Source organism: Xyrauchen texanus, chromosome 18 (genome assembly GCF_025860055.1).
Source record: "Xyrauchen texanus isolate HMW12.3.18 chromosome 18, RBS_HiC_50CHRs, whole genome shotgun sequence".
In the NCBI taxonomy this organism is placed as follows: domain Eukaryota; kingdom Metazoa; phylum Chordata; class Actinopteri; order Cypriniformes; family Catostomidae; genus Xyrauchen; species Xyrauchen texanus.
Genome location: NC_068293.1, coordinates 28834820 through 28846830, shown reverse-complemented (window position 1 = coordinate 28846830; position 12011 = coordinate 28834820). Strand labels below are relative to the sequence as shown.

Below are 12011 nucleotides of genomic sequence, written 5' to 3'. Positions count from 1 at the left end.
TATTTTTTAGTAGTTATATTTAAACATGAGAACAACTATGAATGAAACTCCTTTTGCATCTATTGGGCAATACATAATCCTTCAGCCACAAAATTATTATCATTATCATCAACGGTTATTATTTAGGAAGTTAATTATTCAGTTACTATTCAGTATATGGTTAATATATACAGTATATTTTATAATGTTCTCTGCATATAATTCTAGGAAATTCCCTACATGAAAAAACCCCAAGACATTTTTAAGCATTAGAGTTAATTGTTTTCTCATTATCCTCACTGGAAATAAATTAAATTTCATTTCAATTATACATTATTTCCAAAATGGTTGCTGCATGCCCCTGTGGTAAACGATTAGTTTTATTGCGGAAAAATCATCTTTGTTGAAATGAGTTTGTCATATATTGTTTAGTAAAAGAATAAAGTAATTATTGGGAGATCCCTTGGTGAGAAATTAGGCAAGTAAAATCCTCCCTGCCACACGGGTCCCATTGAGATTAATGAAAAATATGTAAAACGTTTCCTTTTAATTTTCCTCTGAAAGCACTTTGCATACATGCATTTTCTCTGCTAGGTTGATATCAGATAATTTATGACAGCAATCTCAGCATACAACCATCAGGACTGTGTTTCAAGCCTAATTGAGTGCTGTCAAGATTTGGTAAGGTCCTATTCGTGTTAATTGTATTGTACTCTCTTTGGGAATAATAGTAAATGTATTTAAATAATTCTGCCTTGTGAGCTGAAAAGATTATGTCAAGTTAGAAGCATAATAGAAATGTCATGAAAAATGACAAAGAATAGGAGGAAGTAGCATTTTGCTGAGCTCTACTGACCTCAAATCCTTTACACCCAAATTCTTTCACTGTGCAGTTCAGTTTCAAGATAATTAATTAACACTACTTTGGTGTACAGATACAGGATTAATTCTTCTGGCAAATAAAATTTAACTTTGCATAAAAAATAAGGTGCAAAATGATCACACTTCTCAGTTACAAACAGTAAAGACAATAAACACACACATTTGTATGCTTTTGAAAAGGCAGAAGAACCACTTAAGTAGCCATTTCAGGGGAGGGGGCAGACACACAGAAGTCCACTTTAGTGTTTAGTGATATCAATCAACAAACAACTAATCAAACTGATTTCTTAGAAAGTTTTATGTGACCAAGTCAGAGGTCAGCATCCTCCGATCTCTTGTGTGGGTCTGGGTTGTGTTGTGTTTAGTCCAATATTCCTTTTCCTATATATATATATATATATATATATTAGTCTGTTGGCAGAGATATATGCCACAATGCATCTAAGTAGATCTGTATTAATCGCTCTCATCTATGTGCATTGGCCTATTGATCCTGCTGTCTCAAGTTCTGATTGAGAGTCTTCAAAACTTGTTTAAAAAGTGCTTAGGAGAGCAAAGGGGCTTGTCTGACATGAGTCAAAAAAGAAGAATCCAAAGAAAATTAAAATTAAATGAGCGCATATGGTAGAGAGCATGGGAGAGAGAAGAGTGGGCTGGGTGCCAGGCCGTCAGCTTACTGCCGGCCCTTTGAGCTGCTCACAGCTTCTATCTTTATGTCTGCGTCCTTTGGCTGGCACAGAGCTTGGGACCGAGATGCTCACCACAGACTCTATTGATCATTCCATATCAAGTCCTGCTTGTGAAGGCCTTTATTACCATAGTGACTAACGAAACCATCAACCATCAACCATCCCCCACCCCAGAAAAATCCACCAGTCATTTCTGCCAAAGGTCTCATCAGCCCGTGGGAGCCACGACAAGCAAAGAGTGGGAACCGTGTGTACTGTAAGATGCATTCATAACAAATGTGACTTAAAAAACAACAATGCTCTCAAGAGACATCCTGGAGCTTTATTTGTAAAGAAGCATTCTTGACAAAGCATGTTTTGAACATGGGTAAAATAGACAACAACAGCATGTCTTTTTAGTGCTTGGGCAAGTTCATGGTGATTTATAAATTGGCGAGAGTGATGGGACCCACTTCCCGGGATTAAAAAGCCAAGGAAAGCATGGAAAACTGCTGATATTTACATAAAGGAGAAAGGACAAACTGCAGAGCACTTTGTGTATGTGTTTGCTTGCAAATGTGTGCCTCACCGCTGATCAGGTCAGCTTAGAGTTTACGGCAGGCAGCAGACACATTCAGGCCTTCTCTTAGAGAACAGACTGGCTAACAGAGTCTCCTGAAACAAAGGCCTGCAATTTAGAATGGACACAGACTCATTTGCTCTCTGTTGGTTTTAGTAAATTCATGCCGGCTTTTTGGCAAACAGCACTTTGATGTGCAGGGGCCTGGAGTAGTCTTCAGGCTGAATGGAAGCGCAATGGCAGGGCAGCACTGTTTGTTTGCCCTTTCTGTGGGCATGCACAACCTTTGCCATGGACATTCGTCTGTCCTGACACAAGAGAGGCAGGGGGTGGGCACTGGCACACACACAAACACAAACTAATGCATAAAATGGTAATGCAACTAAAATAAATTTCAGCAGCCCAAATCAAACAAACAAATAAATAATCAAAACAACCAAAATGACTTAAGTGGAACTTCAATTACTTTTCAATCAAGACAGAACATATTGTATGGTACAACTGTGTTGATGTGAAGTGCATGGCATGGTTGGTGGCCAGCGTGGTGCAGATTTTGATGACTAGCTCACTTCCCCTGAACAGCTGAAGCCAATGTGACAATGTTCTGGGCTTGCTTCAGAGATGGCATGTCAATCATACTGCCGTGAAAGGTGAAAGCCCCCTAAGGAAAAGAGAACAAAACCAGTTGAATAAAAAAAAAAAGCCACTTGAGATATTGTCTGAAAGTATTTATGTCCTTGCACTTTCTGCAGCACTGGGTATATAACACTACAACATATGATTTTTAGAGACTCCAGTGAGTGAACTGCAAAATGTAATAAAAATATAAAAATGTCACAAAAAAGGTAGAGGATGGATTTCAAAGCTTTTTTTTTTCTCTTCAGCTTTTAATGTGTAAATTGGCCAGCCATTGTGATACAGTGGATTGATAATAACCTCTTGTTAGCTTCCAGTTTAAGAGCAAGTTGTGTTGTATTCAAGTTGGTTAAGAATTGGGAAATGCTTTTTATTAAAATAAGATGCCTTTATTACAGCATGGGTGAAAAAATGCTCCTATTCATTATGCCACTAGACTGAGCCAGATATTTAAATCAGCCTACCAGTCATAACCTCTCATCAAGAAAGAGTTACAATAATTAAATGTATGCATCTGCATATCATTCAAAGAATATAAATCTTCAGTTAAGCTGTACCATAAATGTAATTAAATTTGTTAATGTTGATAGCGTCCAAAAAATGTCATGTTGACAGGCAGAAAAGCCCCAGGTGGGCATTTTGCAAACATTGTCTGTTACAAATCTACAAGGAGATTAAAGAGGGCACTGAAAAACTATGGGAAAGCACAATTAAATCAAGTAACTGTGCCCTGGAATCTTGGATAGCAAGCAAAGAGCTGAACAGGGTGTATATCACTGACGCACCCCCAGGCCATCCTTAGCCTAAGAATTACTGGCAGATTGTAAATCACCAGCACATCTCAGACACGTGCAGCCCTACCGAGCAGAAAACACAGGACACAATGATGCACTAAATTAGGAACTACAATATTTGACACCTCATTTGCTTTCCTCAGACAAAAGCTGAAAAGCTACAGAACAGAATGCTTCGAGGAGGACATCTTGATGCTACGTCACATTGGAAAATATTATAGATCTGTTTGGAAGCTCTGGAATATCCACCTTTCCCAACTTTTGATGATCCTCGAATGCAGCGATCAGCTCCATGGCCCACTTGATTCTTTCCGGACTGGGGGTAAATTCCTCTTGAACAGCCTTGATCTGGCTGGGGTGGATCACTTGTTTTCCTGAAAAGCAAGCAAGCACAGCAATCAAACAAAATTGATCTCTTTCAACACATTTAGAAATAAACAAATGTATTTAATATATCACTTTCAGGCCACAATATATTTAAACCGAAACTGCTGTCATTAGGGGGGGGGAACACCGGGGTGTGCAACATTTGGTATGTTTACATGCATTACAGTCAGACTACAAGAAGAAATCGTTTTTTTTTTTAAATGCTTTTTTTTTTTTTTTTTGCAAGAAAACAGACTAAAAGACCTACATTAGGTTTACATGCACAATTAAAATCACACTCCAGCAGGTTTTTGTGTAGTCAGGCAGAGCAACAGTCTATCCAATCTGTCAATCTGTCTATCCAACTAGCATTTACATATAACAATATTGTTTTAATCTGAGAGAAATAAAACTTTTAAAGTGCAAACTGATAAATAATGTGATTTTAGCTCAGCTTCATCCAGTATGTATACATTTTAATTGGACAAAAGTTGACCTCGACGTTGTGCGCACACATGCCCTGAAAAACAGGTGATCTAAAACGCTGTATTTGACATCTTACCTTTCAATATTCGATTATGCATAGTTCCATATACTTGAGAGAGACAGATGGAGACTATGGCTTGACTATGCAAAAACCAGCTGTAGCTCGATCAGGCCTATTACTGTGTCTGTAAACGTACTGTTCTCGACAGTCAGTGAAGAGCAGGGGCCTCTAAGGTCCTTCATCCATTATAACATCTTAAAACATTTTTGTTAACAGTATATAATAAGTTCTATCAGAAAGACTCTGAAGATTGGAATTAATCCAAATGTAGAGAGATTTAGTTCATTTGGCATAAGCACCATCCTTCAGTTCAGTGCTCAGATACTTAACCACCAAAATCCTGCCAGAAAGCGTTGACAGTAGGAGAGGAGTTACCACTATGGCAGGACGGGACCTAAACTGGTGGTAAACTGGTGGTAATGGGGTTGAGGGAGGTGAAAACAATGGAGGCACATGAGCGATGAAAGACAGCTGTGTGGAGTTTATAAAGCAGAGGCTGGATTGTGACTGGATGAGATGCCTGAGTTGAATGAATGCGTAAAGATCCAGAGTCTTGGACCACGAGTCTAGAACCATGCATACATTTGATACAATAGTTTATGTTCACTGGCCAATACAGCAACTTTCAGTAACCAATATCATTGCAATCAGTGTAATTGCCAAAAAATTATTTTCAGGCAATTTCACCTATCAATGCGAAGTTGGGGGGTGAGGGCTAGTACAAGTTTGGTCATGTAAGCTTAATGTGGAAAATAAAATGTCAAGTAAAATAGCTTCTTATTTGACTGAAGATAACGAGTCTACATCATTTTAAAAATAGGACATTTTGTCAAAAGCACTTTTAATTTATTTAGGCATATAACTTACACTATATAGACTACTATAACACAATACCTCAGGAAATTACTGAATTCTGTAAAAATAGAAAAGTCATGTAGGATTATTCCTGCAAGTTTAAAGGGCTTTGGTAAGCAGATGCGAAGGCATTGGTGGGTTCTGGCTCCTCTTTCTGTAGACCGCTCCCTGACCAGGAGTTAATTTAAGGGACACAGCAGGGACAGAGGATGGTATGAATTATGGGTGTCATCCCGATTTTTGCCTTGTACCCTGCTGATCTCTGAAACTTTACTGTACGCTTAGTTACACTCCAATCTGAGGCAGCCTCTGTGAGACATCACTTGCAGCTTATATTACAGCACTGAGTGAGAGCCACACTCACACACACACAGCAACCTCAGTGCCAACACTCCATAAAAAAAGTGCACACATAATTTAGACATAGATATCATACAGCAGCAACTGCTATCTCTCATAAGCTCAGCTATGTGTGTTAATAACCCAACGCTGGGGTGAAAAATTGGAGGCGACAACAACAGATGACCATGAAATCATCCATTATGTGAAGTGAGACATCCATCCATGTACTACGTATGCTTCTGTGGGCAAAACAGATCCTTCATTCAACCTGCATGCCTTTAGATCAACTATAAATGGTTTCCATCTCATGTTTGGTATAAAACGTTCTATAAACTAAGTTACAATTGTTCCATTAAATCTGGAGGCCATTTCCAAATAAACATCTTGCCTTTCCTCCCTACTTTGAAGCATCCACTAAGAAGCTAAAACAGATTACGGTCAAGGCGGCAGGAACCTTATCCTCAAAAATAACATATTGCACCCAGATAATCTGGAACATGTTCCCAGCTCACACTTTTGGGTTATAAAGATTAATTTAAGATATAACAGCATCACATTTCGCTTTAGAATGTCCCAGAAATAAAGGAAATATGGAAAGGTAGATGGCTGGTATGACCAGAATTGAATACATGCGTAAACCATTAGCGCCATCTGTAAATCTCATCTTGGTTAACCCCTCTGAAACAGCCTGTGTTATTTCAGTTCCCACATAATTCAGCACACAATGTTACATATTGCAGCATAATGCCAGTCAAATGTTAAAACAGCCCTACAATACCACAGGTGTTACTTTTTGCATCTTTAACACAATGTCAAAGGTAAGTACTGCATGATACAACAAATTCTGACTATAAAATGTAACAATTGAAAGTGAATAAGGCATCAGGTAAATGCTCTGGTTTACTAATGGCAGCTAGGCATGCACTGCTATGTAAATAAACCAAACAAGCTTGATGACTGCATATTCTTTTTTAGCCTTATTTTCGGCCTGTAGGATCAACACCCTAAAGCGGAGGCTCAAGGTCCGTGTTTGTGATGCCCATCCCAGAAAACACTGGCAGGGGGTCGTTCCCTCACATCAACAAAATATGCCCCCTTCCCTAGACTGCCACCTGTCAGGAGATATCTGTTCTGAGCCAGCTAGTGACAGAGTGAGCAAAGGGGCGTGGAAAACCCTTATGGTACATTGCTATTCGCCTGCCACAGTGCATCATTAACGCTCCCCAAAGCAAATCAGCCAATCACGGGGTGCCATCTGGTTTGGATATGTCTGGTTGGCTCATTACCATTTAGCAGAGTGCCCCCTGTAAGATGATTCTCAAAATGTCATTTAGAGTGACAGAATCTATGAAAGGCATAACAACAACAACAACAACAACAGAAAAGACAAATATGATTAGTTTTTTTTTTTTTTTTTTTACAATGTAGCAACATGATAGAGTTTGTTATACTCAAATAGTCCTAAACTGACAGAGCTGTAAATTCAATGAAAAATAAATGTTTAAAAAGGAAATAGGAAAAGCTTATATATTAATACTTAATATACAGGGATTTGTATTAACAATAATATTTTGTGGTATCTTTTTATTTTCTTGAGTTCTTTAATTTCATGATGAGCCACAACTAAAACCATTCTTAAGACACAATGCTCTTAAAGACGGCCCAAGGCCAATTCACAAGTGGGGAGTTCAGGGGCAAATAAATAAAGACACAACATGTGCAGTATACATATAGAAGATTATAAAATACATGGTGAAGCTTGTGATGTTAATTTGTAATGTTTTGGCTTTAAGTTTTGTACCAGATTAAATCTGTGTATCTGTTGTTAAAAAATGTATCATTGTAAACTTTTGCTATATTATTATTTTCAATGGAGTATGTTTACTTTAGAAAACAAATCATGTATGCAATTCACTGTAAATAAAAAAAATAAATGTCTGATTTTAATTTAGTTTTCCATGCAATTCCAAAGACCTCAGTGAAGAACATTTTCTGTTGGAAATAATATCAAAACAATAAAATTAGAAAAATTAAATGCAAAGACACTCATTTCTGATTAAAAAAAAAAAAGCATAAATATATTCAAGTGTGGTTGGTTTACACTTTTATACTGCGTTGCCATAACATCCTAAATCCAAACCACATTTGTCTGCATGCAATTCAATCCTACGGACACACACACACACACACACACACACACACACACACACACACACACACACACACACACACACACACACACACACACACACACACACTTCACACCAAGGGTTTAAACTGTTAACAGTATTTCTGTAGGCTTCCCCACTCAGGGACCTCAGACTAGCAGTTGTAAACGGTGCGGCGGTGAGCTCAGTGCATACAACATGAGGAGACGCTCCAATTGCACGAGAGGCAGAAGAGAGTCATCAAATCCGACCCCACCTGCCTAATGACAGGCTGCTGAACAGAGCACACTGATGATGTGTTGCAACATGGAACGATCAACCTGCAGGCTGGCCACCAGGAAAAAAAAAAAAAAAAGCAAAAAAAGCAAAAAAAGCAAAAAAAGCAAATGCCATTTCAGTGGCACCCAATAGATTTCCTGGGACACCACAACCAAAATAATAATAATAATAATAATAATAAGAATAATAATAATAAAAAGTAAATAAATGGGTTGGCTCATGTTAACCTACTCATGTTTCCTACTCATGAGCTACTATAGTTATAGTTCTACAACAAAATCATGGTATTAGCGAACACTGTCATAAAAAAAAATTATAATAAATTGTCAGAAAGATTCTGAAAGTTTCTACACTGTTTAAAGAAGATTCCTCATTAATTTATCATGATTTTAAAAGTAGCAACAATAACTTTACTGTATGTTGGAGAAAAGCATGGTTACAGCAGTACAAGGGGTTGCTAATTATGAACAATACTTAAAATATTTTCTGTATGAAAAGTTGCAAGAGTTGCAATTGTATTAATTTCTTAAGCCTATATCCTTAAATGATAATAAATGTTGTTTTTATTTTTTAAATCACACACATATTAGATGTGAATAATAAAGAATTATCTGTTTATAAGTTTTTTTTATTTTTATTTATTTATTTATTTGTATCTGCCACCTTTCTGGCAAATTTCATGACAAAATCCAGGTTAAAATATATTAATAAAAATGTAAAAAAGACTTTAAAATTGACTAATAATGAGGAATTAAAAACACAGAAATGAGGGGAAAAAAGTGAAATCTTGAGCAGTGGACTGCTGTGTTTTGGAGGAATGGCAGTGCTAGTGTATACAGAGATGTGCAGGGAGAACAGTGTGTATACTGCAAACAGCAATTACATATTCATTAGCGGAGGCTCAGAGTGGGCTGTGTCTGGCCTCCTGTGGCCAGTTACCCCTCACCAGGACTCTCCACACACACACACACACACACACACACACACACACACACACACACACACACACACACACACACACACACACACACACACACACACACACACACACACGTTGCCTAGCTACAAACCCACAAAGCGCTGAGCTGCGGACATACCTCGATCTCCCACACACACTCACAAATAACACATACACACTGACAAATACAGAGAGATGCACGCATGCGTACAGACAAAAATAAAAAAAAATAAAAACAAATTTGTTTTACTTTATTTGAATAAATGCAGCAGTAACTTAATTTATTTCTAGTGCAAAATGGTTAATGACAAATAAAACATTTTATACACAAATTTTCTGGTTTTCAAAAACCCTTAAATAGACTATTAAAACAAATTTATTTTAACAGGTGTGGTAAAAGTTTCCACTTTCAGAATTTCTGTGAGATATTTAAAATAATATTGAGGGTTCATTACAAGTTAAGCTATGGCAACAGATAATGTGCTATGCTATCGATTATAACATGTATTTTAAGACAATAATTTTATGACATCAATCACAGGTTCTCTTAATGGTTTTGCACTGGTAAGGGGCATTTTGTTCTGCATATGCATATATGCATGATATTATAGTGCATGTTATATATATATACATATATATATATATATATATATATATATATATATATATTATATATATATATATATATATAAACTCATCAAAAAAAAGAAATGTCTCTTTTTCAGAACACTGTATTTTAAATATAATTTTGTAAAAATCCAAATAACTTTTCAGATCTTTATTGTAAAGGGTTTAAAAAATATTTTCCATGTTTGTTCAATGAACCATAAACAATTAATGAACATGCACCTGTGGAATGGTCGTTAAGACACTAATGGCTTACAGATGGTAGGCAATTAAGGTCACAGTTATAAAACTTAGGACACTTACTGACTCTGAAAAACACCAAAAGAAAGATGCCCAGGGTCCCTGCTCATCAGCGTGAATGTGCTTCAAGCATGCTGCATGGAGGCACGAGGACTGCAGATGTGGCCAGGGCAATAAATTGTAATATCCATACTATGAGACGCCTAAGAGAGTGCTACAGGGAGACAGGAAGGACAGCTGATCGTCCTTGCAGTGGTAGACCACGTGTAACAACACCTGTACAGGATCAGTACATCTGAATATCACACTTGTGGGACAGGTACAGGATGGCAACAACAACTGCCGAGTTACACTAGGAATGCACAATCCCCCCCATCAGTGCTCACTGCTCAGACTGTCTGCAATAAGCTGAGAGAGGCTGGACTGAGGAGACCTGTTTGTAGACCTGTTGCAAGGCTGGTCCTTACCAGACATCACCGGCAACAACGTCGCCTATGGGCACAAACCCACATTTTCTGGACCAGACAGGACTGGCAAAAAGTGCTCTTTACTGACGAGTCACGTTTTTGTCTCACCAGGGGTGATGGCATGATTTGAGTTTATCGTCGAAGGAATGAGCGTTACACTGAGGCCTGAACTCTGGAGCAGGATCGATTTAGAGGTGGAGGGTCCGTCATGGTCTGAGGTGGTGTGTTACAGCATCATCGAACTGAGCTTGTTGTCATTGCAAGCAATTTCAATGCTGTGCATTACAGGGAAGACATCCTCCTCCCTCATGTGGTACCCTTTCTGCAGGGTACCACATGAGTACTTAATGCTGTTGGTGGCCACACCAGATACTGACTGTTACCCCTTTGTTCAGGGATACAAAATTCCATAGGTCTGTGAAACTTGTTCAGTTTATGTTTTAGTTGTTGAATATTTGTATGTTAATACAAATATTTACACACGTTAAGATGCTGAAAATAAAAGCAGTTGAAAGTGAGAGGATGTTTCTTTTTTTACTGAGTATATATACTGTATATACACACTTGAGGCCAAAAGTTTGGAATAATGTACAGATTTTGCTCTTATGGAAAGAAATTGGTACTTTTATTCAGCAAAGTGGGATTCAACTGATCACACTGTATAGTCAGAACATTAACAACGTGAAAAATTACTTTTACAATTTGAAAAAAAAAAAACAAAACAAACAAAAAACATTTCAGAACTTCTTAAACTACTTCAAGGACTTTAAAATCCTCCATGTGCAGCAATGACAGCTTTGCAGATATATATATATGGCTTGTGTATATATATATATATGTATATATAAATACATACATATATATATATATGTGTATATATATATATATATGTATATATATATATATATATATATATATATATATATATATATATATATGTATATATAAATACATACAAGACAATTGGCAAGTGCTACGGAGCGTGTGGTGAAATATGTCTGGACCGAACTGACAGCTAGTAAGCATTCTAGCTGTCAGTTCGTCCAGACACATTTCACCACATGCTTCCGGTAGCACTTGCCAATGGTCTTGTCGGGCACTTCTCATACACCTTACAGTCTAGTTGATCCCACAAAGGCTCAATAGGTTTAAGATCCGTAACACTCTTTTCCAAATATCTGTGTCCACTCCAACCTTTTCTTTTTGTTTTTCTGTTTCAAAAGTGGCTTTTTCTTTGCAATTCTTCTAAGGCCTGTACTTCTGAGTCTTCTCTGTACTGTTGTACATGAAACGGGTGTTGAGCAGGTAGAATTCAATGAAGCTGTCAGCTGAGGACATGTTAGGTGTCTGTATCTCAAACTGGAGACGCTGATGTACTTATGCTCTTGTTTAGTTGTACATCTGGCTTTCCACATCTCTTTCTGTTCTTGTTAAAGCCAGTTGTTCTTTGTCTTTGAAAACTGTAGTGTACAGCTTTGTATGAAATCGTCATTTTTTTCATTCCTCAAAACAATGACTGACTGACGGGTTTCTAGAGAAAGCAGTTTCTTTTTTTGCCATTTTTGAACTAATATTGACCTTAAGACAAGTTACCAAATTAGCAATTTAGCATGTTTTCTCAAT

At 37.3% G+C, this 12011-nt stretch overlaps 1 protein-coding gene across 1 annotated transcript in view; it reads right to left on the bottom strand.

The window, feature by feature from the left end:
* Positions 1-12011, bottom strand: part of clybl (citrate lyase beta like) — a 96638-nt gene continuing 84627 nt past the window's right edge. The window contains exons 7-8 of the mRNA XM_052149141.1: positions 3789-3913; positions 1-2770 (exon numbers count right to left, since the gene is read on the bottom strand). Of these exons, the coding sequence (XP_052005101.1) occupies positions 2675-2770; positions 3789-3913 (221 nt within the window). The 3' untranslated portion in view covers positions 1-2674. The remainder of the gene's footprint in view (positions 2771-3788; positions 3914-12011) is intronic.